General features: G+C 44.2%; 1 protein-coding gene across 37 annotated transcripts in view; it reads right to left on the minus strand.

The window, feature by feature from the left end:
* The window catches only part of NRXN1 (neurexin 1), a 1,006,781-nt gene that overhangs the window by 11,559 nt on the left and 975,876 nt on the right, over nt 1-19,346 (minus strand). For 25 of the 37 annotated variants that reach the window (XM_081854473.1, XM_081854468.1, XM_081854496.1 and 22 more), the window contains one exon: nt 14,653-14,740. In XM_081854473.1, coding sequence (XP_081710599.1) covers nt 14,653-14,740 — 88 coding nt within the window. The remainder of the gene's footprint in view (nt 1-14,652; nt 14,741-19,346) is intronic. The other 12 variants (XM_081854480.1, XM_081854477.1, XM_081854478.1 and 9 more) reach the window with 1 other exon arrangement.

Here is a 19,346-nt window from a genome sequence, read left to right on the forward strand (position 1 = left end):
CTGTGCTCATTAGAGAGTTATTATAATTCTTGGCAGCCTGTCAACATGGTTTTTTAAATTCCAAGCGAAAGGGGGTAGGGTGGGGGACACACACGTGACTATTGCCAATGTCCAGTCTTCATTAAGACTGTGAAAAGAAAATTGGAATTGCAGACTCCTGCCGTGTTCGAGAATTGAAATTAGCAAAATGACTTTTTCTCCCTTTACAAACCCCCCCCCTCCAAAATCACACCAATATGTAGAAAGACTTGCTTGGTTCATATTCATGATTTTGCATAAACCAAGCAGAGGGGGAAGCTAGAAAATGATCCACAAGACAAGATTCTTTAAAAAAAAAATAGAATAAAGTGCTGCATCTGCAACAAGGTATGAATGTGATTATTTTGTAGTGTACACTTGGTGGGCTTTCAATCTGGGAGCAGCCAGAAAGCAAAGACCTCTCTTGGGTGGAATGGCTTATCTGGACGTTCCTTGTTCCCCTGATCACTAAATCAGTATCCACCGGCTATTGCCCCTGCCTTCTCTCCTTTGTTTTAGACGGAAGCTTTATCATCAGCAAAATCATTAGGCAGTACCCTCCCCCCCAATTCTATGTTAGTTAAGATTGTAATTGGGGGTCTTATTGAGGGGCAATGTCCCCCACCTTCTCACCATTTGACTGGACTTAACAATCCAGGGGTCCTTTACCTTAGCTTTTCCTATGTAGATCAGGAAGAAAAGCATTTTGTAAAATAAAAAAGGCACTAGTTTATCATGTGTGGGGATTTCCCTCCCCCTCTTTAAAGGAGGGGAACATTTAAAAATGCAACCCTTGGCGGAAATGACTGGCAGAATCCGAGACCAGGGAGAAGAGATGGTGGAAGAAGATTGGAAGAAATTTAAAATCTATTTACAGAAACATTGTAAAATTTTTGAATGTTGATGATGTTGAAATGAAATGAAGTGGTTCTAGTAATAAGGTAAAATAAGAATATGCAAGAATGGATTGATATTAAACGAAAATTTGAAGCTATAATATGTGAGGAAAAATAATTAAGGATAAATTAAGAGGGTATGAATTTGCTGAACCATTTTTAAAATGGAATACAAAAAAGGGAGATGTGAGGAAGTCAGGAAAACAAGTTAATGAATGGTGAGAAATCAAAAAGAGGGACTTTTTCTTTTTTCTTTTTATGTTAAATTTAAATTTTTGTATTTTTGTATTTTTGTGTTTTTGTATTTCTCTTGTGTTTTTTGTTTATTGTCTTGCAACTTTCTTTTTGTTAAAAAACTTAATAAAATATCATTAAAAAATTTTTTAAAATGCAACCCTTACACCTGTCTGAAGTCATGTGGTCCAGAAAGGTGAAGTCTGGACTTGGGGAGGAGATATGGAAGGTCTGAATTCTGTTCCCTCCTCCAACCACATGCTCCTCTTCATTGCCAAACATGCAGCTTGCAGGATTTCTGCCTTTTAAGTGTAAGCATTTTTAAAATAAAAAAGACACTAGTTTATCATGTGTGTGGATTTCCCTCCCCCTTTAAAGGATGGGATCATTTAAAAATGCAACCCTTACACCTGTCTGAAGTCGTATGGTCCAGAAAGGTGAAGTCTGGACTTGGGGAGGGAACCAAATGTGCAGCTTGCAGGATTTCTGCCTTTTAAGTGTACACACACATTGCCCTGCAGCTCCTAGGCACATGTTTCGTCAAACAAAATCTACTCATTTTTTTTTTAAAGGTGAGCCGAGTGTTCTGCGTTTGTTTTTAATCTTCTTTACAGATTGCAGTCATTACAAACCTCTCGCTTGTCTCCACCCTGCCTCAAAGCAACATTTATGTGGATTAATATTGGTTTTCTATTTACTCCCTCTGCCATGGAACTCAAGGAAGCTCTGCTTATGGGTACCACCTGATCCTACCCCTAGGTACTGGCCAGACCAAGGCCTGCTTAGTTTTTGCAAGGTGGCTGCATCACCTGTCTTCCAACAGAAGTGTTGATGCTGCCAACATCTGCTGCCTAAAGTGGTCATGTTGCCTTACCTAATGATAGGGCTGGCTCTGCTGCAGAAAATATGTGAAGTTGTCCTTTCCTGCCAGGGACTGGGCAGAGGAGGAATGGTGGAGACCACCTCCCCATCCTGACCCCTCCAGAGGAAGACAGTATAGATTTACAACAAGGGTTTGAGGGTGGTTGCAGCTCAGAGGCAGATGAGGGGGAAAGATGGGAAATCATGGGAGAGCCAGAGCAACAACTGGCTGACACGTTGTCATTAGAAAGCATCCCTGACCCACCATCTCCCAAAACCCGGAGAGCCTTAAAAATAGGAGAGCAAAGAGCTCAAAGACAAAGGACGCTTAGTGGCACCCGTAGAGGAGGTGATGATGATGACGAATGAGGAAGTGGGAGAGACGGGGGGTGGAGATTCACTCGGGACAACGCCATTATCTAAGAGGCTGGGTTCTATAGCCTCTCTTTGTAAAGATTGAAATAAAAAAAGGACAGTAAGAATTTTTTCTTGTCTTTATACTTTCCTGGGCAACCAGCCGGGAGCAGCTGACAGCATTCTGACATTTCCCTTAGTTTATTATTTTTATTTTTATTAAATTTCTCATAAATTCTCTCTACAATTTTAGGAACACTGATGATGATGATGATGATGATGATGATGATTTTAGAAACATAGGAAGCTGCCTTATACTAAATCAAATGTGTTCCCGACTGCAGAATTTTGACCCCAAAATGACCAAAAAAACCCCAAACCCTCAGGAAACCCCTGTGAAACTTTGCAAAAGCGAAACAAGGAAGGGGGAAAAAAAGCTCTCTTATTTGTCCCAACTCTCCCACTCCATTCCTTCCTCCCAACATGGTTTCTGACGAAATGTCTGTTGTGGACCAGCGAAACACAAAAAGTAATGCTTTTTTAAGGTTGCTTGTTTGTTTACAGAATTACACACAAGTCGGGCTCTTTGGATATCTGAATTTGCAGTGTGTACAGAAAAGATTGGGTACTAATTCCCTTGTTTGGATAGGCGAATTTTTGTATAACAAATGATTGGATAGCAGGAGTGGTGTACTCTACCACTGAGCTATTAAAAAGTTTGGATTTGATATCCCGCTTTATCACTACCCGAAGGAGTCTCAAAGTGGCTAACATTCTCCTTTCCCTTCCTCCCCCACAACAGACACTTTGTGAGGTAAGTGGGGCTGAGAGACTTCAGAGAAGTGTGACTGGCCCAAGGTCACCCAGCAGCTGCATGTGGAGGAGCGGAGACGTAAACCCAGTTCACCAGATTACGAGTCTACCGCTCTTAACCACTACACCACACTGGCTCTTTCACTCTCCATTTTGGCGTAAACAATAATTTTAGGATGAGTTAGTCATGACTAACTTAAGTCTCTTTCCTTTCATTGTGATCAGTTTTCTTTGGGTTGGGGAAAGGAATCGAACACCAGGGCTTTTTTTCAGCCAGAACATGCTGGAACTCAATGGCGCCATTGCCATTCTAAGAGAACCAGGGACGTGTTCATGGTGAGTTCCAGCACCTCTGTTTCTAGGAAAATAGCATTGTCAAACACACTTGCATCTTCCCTCCCAGCTCCCCCCCCCAAAAAAAAACCCCAGTTGGAGTACTGATTGTTATGTGGACTTGCATGTAAATGCTAGTTTGGTCCAGAGGAACACTGGGAAAAAGTTGCAACTATCACACTGAGATGTGGGATGAGAGGTCTTCTATGAGAATGTTTGACTACAAGAATCTAGGGGTCAGATAGTGGAATCTCTTTGGGTTGACTCTCCCACATCAAATACTGTCATGGAAACTCATCCTATGCAAGATGCTTGTTGCGGGAGAGATATTTCTCTTTGGAAGTATTGCACATCAAACCCAAATTTTCATTCCAAAGCACCCAAGCCCTGCTTTTCCCAATGAAGTGTCGGTCACCAGCACGTTTGCACTTAAAAGCCACCGATACAGTATGCCAGGGAAGGGATATTGGCAGACAGATCTTAGATAAACCATTAAGCCCCATGCAAACTTAGGAGGAAGCTGTAACGTGCATTTCAGTGGAGGGAATGATTTCAAGCGTGAAAAGTGCCATGAATGTGACATCCAAGATTCATATCACCTCTGACCTGTGATATATTAACGAGTTTCATTTGCAGCAATCTGCAGCATTTGGGTTTATTTTATTTTTTTTAAATGAGAATTTAAATGACACCAGAGGAGTAGCTGGTACCAACTACATTTAGAATACAGATAAGAACCTAAGAATAGCCCCCTGGATGAGGCCAATGGCCCATCTAGTCCAGCATCCTGTTTTCACAGTGGCCAACCAGATGCTCGTGGGGAACCAGGGAACAGGACATGAGCACAAGAGCTTTTTCCCCTCCTCTGCTTTCCAGAGAAGGGATTACTGCCTCCAGCAGTAAGGAGGATTACTGTCTCCAGTCGGGGAGACAGAGTGTATCCAACATGGCAAGTAGCCATAGATACAACTTCTCCGCCATGATTTTGTCTAATCCTCTTTTTCCAATTAAGTGTTTTAAATTTCTTGTTAGCCGCCCTGAGCCCGGTTTTTGAACCAGGAAGGGCGGGGTATAAATAAATTATTATTATTATTATTATTATTATTATTATTATTATTATTATTAAAGCCATCCAAGTTGGTGGTGATCACAACCTTGTGGAGGAGCAGGTTCCATACTTTGACTATGCATGGTGTGGATAAGTACTTTATTTTCTTCGTTCTAAATCTAACACTAAAAACGGCACAAGACAGTTCGTACGTGTGGTTCTTAAGGACAGAAGAAACTGTCGGTTTCTGTTTCTCATTTTCCCCATCTTAAATTCCTTTCTGAATCACTTTGCATCTATTTTTTAAAAAACAAATGCATCAAAATGTGTGCACATTTTTGAGCCTACTTCTCCTAATACACAGTTTTCTGTCTCAAGGCAAATCTAAAAAAAATGTAGTATAAACACCGACAACTGGGAAATACTGTCCTGCGAGCACTCCAATAGGAGTAGAGCCTTTACCAAAGGTGTCATGGGCTTTGAAGACACTCAAACTCAGGATGCAAGGGAGAAACGTGCTAGGAGGAAGGCATGCTTGGCAAATCCACACTGCTTGGCAAATCCCTCCTGGAAACCGCTATCCCCACTGTGGAAGAACGTGTGGATCCAGAATTGGCCTCCACAGTCACTTACGGACTCATTGTTAAAACCGTGTTTATGGAAGACAATCTTACTTGGCTACGAGTGATCGCCGAAGAAGAAGAAGAAGAAGAAGAAGAAGAAGAAGAAGAAGACGACGACGACACAGTTTTCTCTCATCTTTTCCTCCACAAACCAATTCTCCAGTTTGTCCTCCATTAGACAGCCAGAGTTCCATGCCCACTGAATAGGTTTGGTCTTCATCATTCTGTTTTGTGGCCCACACCTCTTTTGCTGTTGCCTCCTACAAGCTCCTCATCTAAATCTTATGGTTTCTCCAAGCCTCCTCCTTCCTCAATCTTATGTGTAGGAGTACTTGTTTTGGCTATATAAGGAAGAACCCTCAGAGAATAAGAATGCAGGAAGCTGCCTGAGATAGACCATTGGTCCACCAAGTTCCATAATGTCTACATTGACTGGCAGTGGCATCCCAGGTTTTCATGCAGGGGACAATCTCCTTCCTGGAGATTGAACCTGATACCTTCTGCATGAACAGCAGATGCTCAACCACCGAGCTACAGGAGTTCTAGCTTTGCTATTTATTATAGGATGATATGGTTTTGACAAGGCATGCTAAGCCCTCAGCAGCAAGACAGGGAGGGTCTCCCAGGAACCCAACCAGGCTCCTACGAAACCTAAATCTTCTGAACAGGAACTAATAAAATTATAGGGAACTGTCACCTCATCAGTGTACACTCCCCCCTTCTGCCGCTAATGTTAAATTAGATTGTGAGCCCTGTAAATATTTATGCAACGCACCCTGAGCCCTTGGCACAGGTGGGCTATAAATCTGATGAAATGCAATAACCAACCCAATAAATCTCACAGTGCAGCAAACTGAGCTGAAATGGATGGTTTGCTCATTGCCTGAGTAATGGAGAAGGAAGTCCCACTAGGGCTATAAAATCTGAATTGCAAGATTTTGTGTTTACTTTAGCCCTTGTGCAATGGATTCAGCTGAGCCCCTGAGCCAAATCTGGCATATTTGGAGGGACTTGGGTGTTGGAAGAATCGGGTGCAGGCAGCCAGCTCAGGTTGGATGGCCCAGAGCAGTGCATGGCTATCAGTTTGTGGGCATCAGGCAGGAAGGAGAGGCAGGCCTCAGGCAGGAGAAACCCAAGAAAAAGAACCCAGACCTGCCCTGGCTGCCAAGAGAAGGAAGAAGCCGCCCCCCCCCCAATTCTCCTTCCTGAGAAGAGCTGCTTGCAAAGGAACACTATGGACCAGGCAGGATTGGTGCCTCTGCGTGCCAATCCTGCCTGCAGCAGGGTGCTCCTTTGGAAGGAAAGGAGAGGGTCAACACCTCAGCTGAGCAGTTGAGCTGCTGGCTAACATCTTATATCCTTTTAAATGTGTCTGTTGGAGGGTTGTGGGGTTTTGGTTTTGTTTTGTTTTGATCTTGTGTTTTTATGTGGTGAACTGTCAAGATCTTCAGATGAAGGGTGGTGTACAAATTTAATAAATGAATGAATAAATAAAATAAATCTGGGTGAGGGGGAGGCACTTCTGGTCTCTGTTAATTTATTTGGGAACTGGTCTGTTGACGTAATAATAATAATAATAATAATAATAATAATAATAATAAATTTTTATTTATACCCTGCCCTCCCCAGCCAAAACTGGGCTCAGGGCGGCTAACACCAGGTATAAAAACAATTGATTAAAATACAACTTAAAAACAAGATTAAATTACAACATTAAAATGCAGCCTCATTTCAGTAGAAACTCAAATCAAAAACTTTTGGGGGATGAAAAGGTCAAATCTTCCACCAAGGCCAACTATCCAGACTGGCCCTACATGGGCCAGAAAAAAGCCAGGGAAGTCCCCAAATAGGAGTTCCATCACAGAAGGAGAAAGGAAAAGGAAAGAGGGGGAGGGGATCAAGTTGATTCCAAGCCAGGCGGAACAACTCTGTCTTACAGGCCCTGCGGAAAGAAATCAGATCCTGCAGGGTCCTGGTCTCATGAGACAGAGCTGGAGCCAGTATTGAAGAGGCCCTGGCTCTCGTTGAAGCTAAGCTGACTTCCTTAGGGCCCGGGACTTCTAGGGTGTTGCTATTTAAGGACCTTAAGGTCCTCCGCTGGGCATACCGGGAGAGGCGGTCCCATAGGTATGAGGATGGGTCAACAGGACCCCTCTCGGATGGGACCCACAAGGCATATGAAGGGCTCTACACAGCCCTGGTTTACATCCTCTAAAGAACTGCAAATGTATGTGTGTCTCTCTCTTTGTATTTGGCTGTGAGTAATTTCTGTTACTCTCAGGAAGGGAATCCTTAGGCTTCCTTGTTTCTTTTCACTTCCAAAGCAGAAGGAAATGTATTTCAGCATCATGATTTTATGGCAGCAAGATGCTTGTGTGTGTGTGTGTGTGTTTGTGATGTTGTGCTTTTTCTGGGGGGATGCAGGGGTATGCATACCCCTAAACATTTTGTGAATCTAAGTTTGGCATCATTTAGGTACAGTATTTTAATATGAATAGGAAATAAGAGTACCCCTAAACATTTTTTGAAGAAAAAACAACAACACTGGTGTGATGGGGGATGTATTCCCTTTGCATTTTACCATGAACTTCTCTAATTTGCACTTTCTGGCCCAGTAATAAGGGAACTAAAACACAACTAGTCCCCAGAATTTGCAAGAGTCTGAATTCTGCCAGGCAATTCTCAAGGGGAAAAGGGGGGGGGGCTAGAAAAAATGGAGAAAAAAATGTCCAAAATGAATTAATGCTATGGGAAACTGGTTGCAAAAAAATATTTATATGGAGCAAAAATGCACATATAGGGTAAACTGTGCATGAAATGTATACAAATTGGCAGAGAATGAATCCCTCAAACATCCTCAGAACTACACCCACAAAATTCCTCTCTCCATGTTTGGTAGACAACCTTTGATTACCAGTGTGCATACCCTGTTTCACAATCTGCATTTTATACTTGGGGGGGCAATTTTATCTTCCAGATGTGTTTTATAGGCTGGCTGCTTTATTGGTGGGCTCTCGTGTGCATCACGAGCGTGCTTTTCATTTATTTCCTGCGTTTGTCACAAGTCGCATCTCCCCATTCATTATTTACCAGAAGGCAGGTGCACAGCAAGCAAATCCAGAGGTGACAGACAAGGGCTTGCTGGCAGCGACAATTCCGGCAGAAGTTTCCTCCCAAGGAAGGCGGCTGCTGCTGCTGCTGCCGCTGCCGCCGCTGCCCCACTTTTCAAAATCAATGCCCCGGATTAATAATTCAGCAGAATCAATAGAGAAGCTAGAAATCAGCAATTTCAGAGCGGTCGAGGCACACCTTTTAGCTGACTGTCGGTTTTGGCTGCAGCACTGAAATCACTGATCCCACAAGCACTCACCCTAACCAAGGGGGGAATCGCCAGCATGAACCTCACCTCTGTTGTGGGCTTAAAAAGCTGGGGAACAAGCCACTGCCATCAAAATGCAGAGTATAGGATCACAAAACTGAAGAGCTGGAGGGGACCCCAAAAGCCATCCAGTCCAGCCCTCGCTACAATGCAGGACTAGTGTGTGCCGATTGTGCCCTTATTGACTTTGGGGATGTGACTCAAGCCAGCCTTTGCCAAGCTGGTGTTTTCCAGCCATTGCTGAACTATGACTCCCATTAGCCCCAGCCAGCAACATCTGCTGGGCACCAGTTTGGTGAAGTCTGGCTTACAGCTTCCCCACAATTTTGCTACTGTAGGACCAAGGGGACGTAGGGCCAGCCCAAGACATTTTGTTGCCCGAGGCAGAGAACAAGATTGTGCTCTTCCCCGTTCCATATACGGAAGCCATTTGAACTTGCAGCGGAATCCTAATTCTAGACTGAGAAAAGGATATAATGCTCCAGTACGCCTGAGGCAGAAGGTTTGTAGAGCAGCCAAGACTGGCTATGTAGGAATATGGAGAGGACTAGTCAGGGGGCTTAGAAGGAACATCCAGGAGTTGTTGCCAATCATCTGTGGACTGCAGCGGTTGTCTCACTTTGCCTAATGAAAGGACCGGCCCTGAGTGTATATTTGTGCACTTTACTTTGTACCTCTGACCACAGGCAGAATCTGGTGTGGGTGTGGGTGTGTCCATGCTATTAGCAAATCCTGTGGAGACAACGGCACACAGATGGTATATTCGGACAGCACTTTATTCTGTCCTCAGCATGTTTCCTTACATGTTAATTTTTGCATTTCAGGTGATCTTTCCCATGACTTTTGGGAAACTAATGGTATCTAATGGAAGTTTAGTGCTTATTTCCATTTTGTTTCCAGAAAAAACAAAACAAAACAAAACCCATTAGCTTGGGAAACCACTGGAGCTCTGTTGCAATTTCATGCGACAAAATCTGGGGCAGTTCTTTCCCACTGTTTGAAGCTTAGCATGTTGTGGAGGCATACCAACCAAAATGCCACCGTTCTGTAATGCACTGTGTTCTGTGTTGGAACATTAGAACCTGGGTTGGAAGCGCTAGCATTAAAACCAGCTTCCACAATAAGCCCCACATCTGAATGCAGCCTTAAGGCAACACATCTCTGAGTTGTGCACTGGCCCAAGTGCATGTGGACAAAGGCACAACCTTCTTTGGTTATGCCTTGAATTCTTGTCAAGACAGCACCTGCCCACTGATAATTGATGAATGGGAAGATGTGACTTGTGACAAAGTCAGGAAATTACCGTATTTTTTGCTCTATAAGACTCACTTTTTCCCTCCTAAAAAGTAAGGGGAAATGTGTGTGCGTCTTATGGACTGAATGCAGGCTGCGCAGCTATCCCAGAAGCCAGAACAGCAAGAGGGATTGCTGCTTTCACTGCGCAGCGATCCCTCTTGTTGTTCTGGCTTCTGAGACTCAGAATATTTTTTTTCTTGTTTTCCTCCTCCAAAAACTAGGTGCGTCTTGTGGTCTGGTGCGTCTTATAGAGCGAAAAATACGGTAACCAAATCACACCTAGTGCACCTAGCAATGAATTGAACAAAGGCCAATAAACTGAAGCCAACCTCTGCCTGACAGTCTGTTCCTGGCATGATTCAATGTGTGGATGTTTGCCTTTTTAAAGTCCCCAAAGGGAACAGGACTGGGCGACATCCCATTTTCAGCATCGTGATATATCTGCAGCTAAATATCGCAATGTCTGAAATTGCCCAGCCCTACCCCCAACTGTTCCTGCGCACACGAGCCAGAGTGGTGTGTGGGTTTGCCCAGTTCACAGACCTGAGCTAAGCACCCAGACCTCTCTGGCTCCCATCAGCAGGAGCTGTATGGGGGCTTGGTCAACTGAGCGGCAGGCAGTGGAGCAGTTTAAAGAAGCCATTGCTCTGCCTTTGGCTTGTGCGAGCCAGAGGTGGGGGTCTTGATCGGCTGAGAAGCAGGCTTCCTTAAACCGCCTGCCTCTCAGCTAATCAAGGCAATCTGAGCTGGCGATACAACATGGCTTCCTGGCCAGCACAACGCAGGCAGGCAGCAGTGAAGTTCACTGTGCATTCAATGCAAATTCTACCTTTGTACAGTAGGATAGTTTCCATCCACTCAGTATCCTCCAATCAGGGAAACAAGATGCCTTAACAGAGTTCAAAGGGTACATTTCAGCCTGGCAAAAGCACTTGTAGTGGCTGTGATGCAAGGCTGGTGAGGGTTGTGCTCTGGGGAGAGTCCTAAGGTTCCCCACCTTTGCTCTGAGTCTCAGAAATGTAAGGTCTGCTTTCTCCTACATTGAGTCCTACCTAGGTATCTTCTCATGTCGGCAGAATGGGCCTGTGCCCTACCCTACAGACTTTCCAGGACACTGGCTCATAAAATCGGGCTACATTATCCTGTGAGTCACTAACCACTTCCTTATAATCATTGTACCAGCTCTAGAATTCCCTTCGTGGAGAAATAACAGAGCTAAAGTTCTTTTCAGGCGCTCTGGGGAGTATACACCAGAAATATCTGCTTCATCCATTGTTAAGCCTGCTCTCCTACGAGACACCATTGAGGGTCAGTTGTGCAGAAAACCTGAGCTCATTAAAGCTACCCAAAAAAGATGAAGCCAGTATTTCTGGAAGATTCAGGATGGCTTTTAACTCTGGGGAGGAAACTGTCAGTACTTGAGGAAATGGTTGAGTATCGATGAGAAATGAGCACTGCTTCTTTTCTGCATGAGCCCACAAATAGAAGAGTTCTCACATCTACAACAGACAATTAAGGCGCTAATTCCAAAATGGGTAAATAATAGACTGGTCTGCCACAGTGTGCTGAGAAAGGGGCAGAAGTGTGTTGCATTTAGAGAGCAGCTTAAGATTCACCCTGGGATTCCTTGCTAGTCAAGGGTATGAACTGGAGAATATTGGTGTTTACATATTATTTTTGTGTGAGTCTTAAATATGTGATATGTTTTACAGGTGGCCCACATTGATTTGTCATAGAACCTTCCTTTTTTAAAAACAACAACAACACACGAAACCAAATCAATAATTTTTGCATTGTCAGAACTTCAGAATTATTGTTCAAGAAATGGCAATTCATCTGCAACAGATGCAGAAAGGTCTGGTCACAAATAGATGTTGTGGCCAGTGCAAAGCTGAGGGAGAGCCAAATATTACAAACGTAGCAGAAGAGCCAAAGGACAAGGATTAAAAAACCCATTACATGTTGCCAGCTCTCATGGTTTTACAGTAAATTTCATGGATTCAAATGTCCCTTAGTAAGGGAAGGAAGGAAGGAAGGAAGGAAGGAAGGAAGGAAGGAAGGAAGATAGATAGATAGATAGATAGATAGATAGATAGATAGATAGATAGATAGGTAGGTTACCTGGTCACTCCAAAAGAAGGTCAAACAAGAAGCCAAATTATTCTTTTCATTATGTCAGTTGTGTCAGTGGAGCAGGGCAACTGGTTTTCAGGTTCCACAGACCTGTTCTGGCTGAATTCTTGCCTGAGGAAGAGTTCTGTGGAACCCCAAACTCGCAGCATTTATCTTACTGCCACTAGGGCTTCTACTTTTGAATCCCAGAGTTTGAAGCCATGAATCATTAGATTCACCCTTAGCAGGGAATGTCGCCATCATATCATATTGATAGCCAATCACAGATATTTACAAACATGCATGCGTTTTTGGTAGGTTTGCCGAAGAATGTGATATCGCAGCTAAGAAGCAATGTTTCGGATGTTGCGTTTCAACCAGGGTGGAAAAGAAGCCCTGCCGAACTACACTTTGGAAGGTAAGAATATAAGGAGGAGCTCTCCTGGACCAGCATCCCGTTCCTACAGTCAGATGCTCCTGGGAAGCAGAGCATGAGGACAATATCACCCCATAGCTGTTGTCCTCCCCACCTCCCAGCAATAGCATTCAGAGTGAGGCCACCATTCAGCAGGGAGATTCCATTCCACTATCATGGCCAAAGCACATCGATAGGCCTGCACTTCACTCTTTCTTCCCTCAAACAATTGCGATGCATCCTGTTTTTTTGGCACGAATCGCATAAGAACATCAGGAGAGGATGATGGATCCGGCTAATGGCCCATCCAGCCCAGCAACCTGCTCTCTCAGTGGCCAAGCAGATGTCTTTGAGAAACTCGCACAGAGGACCTGAGCACAACAGCACTCTCCCCTCCTGCCATTTCTGGCAGAGGCATACTACCTTTGAGCATGGAGTCAGAGGACTCAGCTATACAGCTGCAAATAAGATGTTTTAAATGCGTTGTAAAGTGCAATATACAAATGTGACACTAGGTGGCGACAGTGAGCTATGCCAAATCCAATGTGTTTTTTCAAAACTTTTTTTTTTAAAAAAAATAAAAAGCATTTTCATAGCTTTTAAAAAATGTGTGTGTAGATTCCGACAGAGTATACCCATCATGGCTAGTGGCCACTGACAGCCCCCTTCTAGAGATAATGTTACGACCCTTAAACCACATCTGTTGACTGATGTCTTCATTTTGGGTTGTAAAAGCAATGACCTAGAATCATAGAATCATAGAGTTGGAAGAGACCACAAGGGCCATCGAGTCCAACCCCCTGCCAAGCAGGAAACACCATCAGAGCACTCCTGACATATGGTTGTCAAGCCTCTGCTTAAAGACCTCCAAAGAAGGAGACTCCACCACACTCCTTGGCAGCAAATTCCACTGTCGAACAGCTCTTACTGTCAGGAAGTTCTTCCTAATGTTTAGGTGGAATCTTCTTTCTTGTAGTTTGGATCCACTGCTCCATGTCTGCTTCTCTGGAGCAGCAGAAAACCACCTTTCTCCCTCCTCTATGTGACATCCTTTTATATATTTGAACATGGCTATCATATCACCCCTTAACCTCCTCTTCTCCAGGCTAAACATGCCCAGCTCCCTTAGCCGTTCCTCATAAGGCATCGTTTCCAGGCCTTTGACCTGACTCAGCATAAAGCATAAATCACGTGTTACCATGTGTAGTGTCCAAAGGACCCTGGAGTCTCAATAAAGTTTATAGTCTTCACTGTTATGAGAAAACATGAAAAAATATCTCATTTTCCTGTTAAGGTCACAGAGAATCATATCCAAATCCCTCAACTTGGGTCACAGTTCTCTTGCCCTACAAGTCCTGCTGCTCTGCCTTATTTCCCACAACCTGATGACAAGAATGGTGTGGATTTTTCGCTGATTCATCTCTGTAACAAATGCAATAGCTTCTGACATGAGTTGGGTGAAGAGATGCATTTCAAAGATGGTGGAAAAAAGAATGATTACCAAGAGTTTGAGTTGACAGTTGAATTTGGGCCGAAACAGTCACAAACATAGATAAAGACATCTATACAAAGAAATCTGCAACTCTTAGTGTCTACACAGGAGCAATGTGTTCCTTATTAGAGTTTTAGAATGTAGCCACACCAGCCACAATTTTTTTTTTTAACTGTTTCATCCTTGAAGATTTCACTGGCAATTTGTCAGGCTGTTGTATGTTCAGTTGAATGCAGGTGGTTTGGGAGTTACCCAAAGTTCATGCCCTACCGAATCTCTGTTTTTATATATGAAGGTCCCTCATCCACAGAACCCCTAATAAACATGGTGCCTGGAGCAAAAAAATAAAATGTAATCTTAAAGATGCATTTTTCTGGAATCAATTTTCAAATGCAATTAAGTTGCACTTTTTAGCGAGTGCTTCAGGGAACCATGATAAAGTTCCTAGTCCACATTAAAAATGTGCTGGCACAGAAACATGTTCAGGTCTCTCCGCATGGCCCACTGCAGTTGTGCAGTGCCAAAAGGAAAGGTGGAGAGATGAAGCCTTAAATATCCTCTGTCTTCTAAACTAGGAATGTGACTATGCTGATGGTTCAAATCCAGTATCTTCTGGAGCTAGAAAGAGACTTGAGTTCTGTCTCTACCACCATCAGAACACTGCAGGTTGAAAGAGAGATTGCTCTTCTGTCGTTCCTGAAAAGAGGTTGCACCTTTTACCCCCTGCTGCATGCAAAGAATCAAAACAAAAAGGAAAGGAATAAAAAAGTTGACTAACCTAACCCACCTGAGCTCGGCTCACAGGGATCAATGTCCTCATCATCGCTGGGACATTCGGCTGAGGCCACCAGGATGTCATCTGTGGTCTGCAAAGGAAAGAAAGAGCCCATTTCAATTAATCAAACCGGTCCAACTAGGTGCTCACCTCTGTCAAACTGCCCAGGTTGGCAGGCACAGGCAGGCATCCACAACCGTAGGAGACTCACAACACTCTGTAAGCTTTTGGCTGTTGTTTTTAGATGGTGATGTCAGTTTCTTTTTTTACTGGAGAGTGAACAAAGGATTATGTCAGCGGTCCAGTGGGACAACAGCAAAATCCATCTGCAAAATCCTTTGTATTCCAATTTTGGTGCTCCTCCTCAGCATCATTTCACTACTTCATCCCTCTTCTTCCCACACCCCTGCCCCAATGATTGGACAACCCACCCCTCTGCATTTAACAAACCTGTTTCTTCCTCCTCCTTTCCACCCCTTGGGGGAAAAGATTCAGTTCTCAAAACATCTCACCTGTACTTCCTCTCTCACCTGATTCTATCAGACCCTAACCTGGAAGATGCTGGGGGAAGGAACTGCTTGCCTTCCTATCTCAGTGACTCAGGGGGCTTTGATTTCTTCTTGGCCAACCCACAAGCTCAATGGCTCAAAGGCTCAAAGCTCCCAAGAACTTGAGGTATTGACCAGGATTTTTCTGATCCCCTTTTGTCCTGCTTACAGCTGCTTGCACTGAATAATAATAATAATAATACTAATAATAATTTACTATTTATACCCCACCTATCTGGCTGGGCTTCCCCAGCCACTCTGGGTGGCTTTCAGCAAAATACCGGTATTAAAATACAGTAATGCATCAAACTTTAAAAGCTTCCCTAAACAGGGCTGCCTTCAGATGTCTTCTAAAAGTCTGGTAGTTGTTGTTCTCTTTGACATCTGGTGGGAGGGCGTTCCACAGGGCAGGTGCCACTACCAAGAAGCTCCTCTGCCTGGTTCCCTGTAACTTGGCTTCTCACAGTGAGGGAACCGCCAGAAGGCCCTCGGTGCTGGACCTCAGTGTCCGGGCAGAACGATGGGGGTGGAGATGACCATCAGAGACGAATCAGAGATGACCATTGCTGCAGGATCTCTCCCTGGCAGTGGTGGCTAATTGGTTAGGTCAAATAGAGCCCCACTGGCCTCAGGCAGCTTCTAACTGCCTAGCATCTTATGCGCAACCAGGCAGGGTGACCCTGGCCCCCAGCTCCCTGCTCCTTTGCGTGGCCCTGTGTTGCAGAACTCAGCAGACAGATGGAGACAAGACTAGAATACTTGGCTCTGACACAACATCAGCTCTGGCTCCACCTACTGCTTGGGCTCCCTTCTGCCCAAGTCACCAGTGCTGCCTCCTGGATCCTGAAAGCAAATTCTCAAGTGGAGACGGAAAGCTACCATTGGAAAGGGGAACTTCAGAGTTCACAACCTAGCAGGGCACTTCGGTTCCGAGCCAAGACAAACAATAAGAAAAGCAGGTGCAATTGCACACGCACAGAAGCGGGGAATCCAGACTTAATGCCTTTTCTCAGCCGGGGCTCAGCTCAGCGGCGTGTGGAAACAGTGCTGAGCAACCGCAGACCAGGCTGCCAATTCTAGAAACACATTATCTTGATGAGAATAGTGGTTTACATCACATCTTCAATGTACACGGTACTTTACTGAGGAACCAGCAAAAAAGAAGAAGAAGGTGGGGGAGAGATTGGATCCTTGCCCTAGGAACTTGTAATTTACATTTTTATGGTGGAGAGACAATAAAGGGAAGGTAGGCTAGGGAGGGAAGCAAGAGACAAGTGTTTGTACCTGGTTGTTGGGGGGGAAAGATCCTGCCACCTCTTGAGGCAGGCTGCTCCACTAGGTAAAGGTAAAGGCGTCCTGGACGGTTAAGTCCAGTCAAAGGTGACTATGGGGTGCGCTGCTCATCTCACTTTTCTGGCCAAGGGAGCCAGCGTTTGTCCACAGACAGCTTTCTGGGTCATGTGGCCAACATGTCTAAACCACTTCTGGCATAATGGGATGCCATGATGGAACCAGAGCGCACAGAAACGATGTTTACCTTCCCGCCACAGCAGTATCGATTTATCTACTTGCACTGGTGTGCTTTTGAACTGCTAGGTTGGCAGGAGCTGGGACAGAGCAACAGAAGCTCACCCTGTCACAGGGATCCGAACCACCAACCTTCTGATCAACATGCCCAAGTGGCTCAGTGGTTTAGACCACAGTGCCACCCATACAGCCCTCACCATTAGGATGTTCCTCCTAATGTTCTGCCTCCCTGGTCTTTTTGCTGATTCTAATCTATGCATGGCATTCAAAAGAAGTTGAGGATGAATCTGACACCTCCTCAACTTTAAGTAAGAAGAAAATATGTTCCAGCCGGCAATGTCAATGTTGCTGACAGCAGTCATTCCCCCATGCTTCAATTCCACTCCACCCTCCTTTTAAAAACCCCCCAAAACTGATAGGTGAAAGATGGAAGGAAAATCTGCTTGGCAAAAAAAAAAGAATTTTGGTCGCTGTTAGTAGCACCCATGATAAACGCCCATAATTTGCTGGGCAGCTGTTCTGAGTTTTCATTAAAGGGGGATTTAAAAGGCAAAGGAGAACCTCTGTCTTTGCCAGCAGCTTGTAATGAGATGACATACAGAGCGAAATAATCGTAACAACACATGCTTGGATTAGAGTGCCTTTTGGGTGACTGGGCAAATCCATCTTCACATTAGCATCAAACCCTCTTGGATTTTTCTTTTAAAGAGTTAAATAAGAAAGGCTTGTGTTCCAAGCTGATTTCCATTCACTGCAGTCTCCTTTCTTTTTGCACAGGGGCATTTAAAGCATTCTTACTTTTTTTTTTTGGTACGTAATATATGTGTGAATAAGGCACAACACATATCTGTAACATACAGACATAGAATAATAGAATCGTAGAGTCGCAAGGGACTCCAAGGGTCATCCGGTCCAACTCCCAGCAGTGCAGGGATCTCAACTAAAGAATCCATGACAGATGGCCATCCAACCTCTGCTTAAAAACCTCCAAGGAAGGAGAGTCCACCACCATTCCACTGCCGAACAGTGGAACATAGAGTAGGGAGCAAGGAAGTTCTCAGTGATGAAACTTTTCTGGCTTTCTTGAAGATTAGGCTTAATAAAGGCTGGAAGACAACACAGAACTCCAGACTTGGAATCTGGCCATTACTCAAGTGTAAGAGTTTCAAGACTTATCCTTGGACACGACGATGACAAACATGAAAGGTTGCACTCTTCTTATTTGTGCACCTCCACTTTGCTGTAAATTAGATGGGCATGCCAGCCATATCTGTTGTTCCATCCCTCTAAGTCTAAAATATCATTATTATCTAATGTAATCCAGTCTCTGATCCAACTAAAACATGCAGCATCATAGTATATTGCACTCTTCTATTGCCTCTCAAGACCGACAGATGCCAACAACAATTTATCTACTGATCTTATTTATGGCTAATTGTTTACTCTTTATGATTATTCATTTACTACGCCACGCTGAGAGCCAGTGTGGTGCAGTGTTTTGGACTAGGACCTGGGAGACCAAATCCCCACTCAGCCATGGAAGCTTACCTTGAGACAGTATCTCACTCTTGGATGAACCTACCTCACAGGGTTGTTGTGAGGGTGAAATGGAGGAGGGGAAGAGGAGAAGTATGGACAGCACCTTGGGAGAAAAGTGGGATATTAAATGTAATAAATAAATAAAATACTTATATGCTGCCTTTCCAACGCATGGCAACCTCCTGCACCGTGTGTTATCCTCACAACGGCCTTGTGAGGTAGGTCAGGCTGAGAGATAATGACTAGCCAAAAGGTACTTGGCATTACCAGTTGTTCTTCTGTTAAATGGGCATTTTGTGGTGCCTACGACCTGCCAATTGCTTAAAAAAATTATTAACCCCACTTTGATGTTATATATGTATATATTGCAGGCTTCTGGCCTCTCTTTGCTGGTTCCTCCCCTCCCCCCACCCCCACATGTCTCTTCTCCATCAAAAATAAATATTTAAAATAAGAGAAGCAGCTTAAATCTTTTTGGTTACTTCTTCCTGTTTGAGGCCAGGCATATTACATTCCTGAGCCGTAAGATAAACTTGCTGAAAATGAATACCTGGCTTTAAAAAGAAAGAGAGAGAGAGAGGTAGAGGGAGAATAAAAGAAAATAACCCAAACTGATGGGATTTCTAGAAGAAACCAACAGGGTGTGAAAAATTAGGATGGAGTTCATGTGGGGAGTGGGGGGGGGGAAGCAAAACCCTAAAATTTCATTTCAGGAGGCTAGATTAACTGAGCAATTTTCTCGCCAAGACTGTGTAATTTAAATTTAATTTACTGTGTGTGAAGCTGATCTCTCTGACTGTCTGTTGAGACAGTAGTAGAAAGAAAACTCAAATATGTCACATTAATCAATCCTATTCTTCGGCTTCCCTCTCCCTGGAGCTTATAAGCTTCTTCCGAGCAATAAACCACCTGCCCATCCCCCAACAAGATTGGGGGAGGGGGGGTAAAGAAACAGGCCTTAACTTGTGGCGCTAGATGCCAGCACTCCCCGATTCCTCTCTCATTCCAAGTTGAGGCACTGGAGTCCCATTGAATGAAAATAAATATGTGTGCAACACCCACACCCAAGAAAAGCAGCCCAAC

This window comes from Podarcis erhardii (assembly GCF_964252035.2).
Source record: "Podarcis erhardii genome assembly, chromosome: 3".
Lineage (NCBI taxonomy): Eukaryota > Metazoa > Chordata > Lepidosauria > Squamata > Lacertidae > Podarcis > Podarcis erhardii.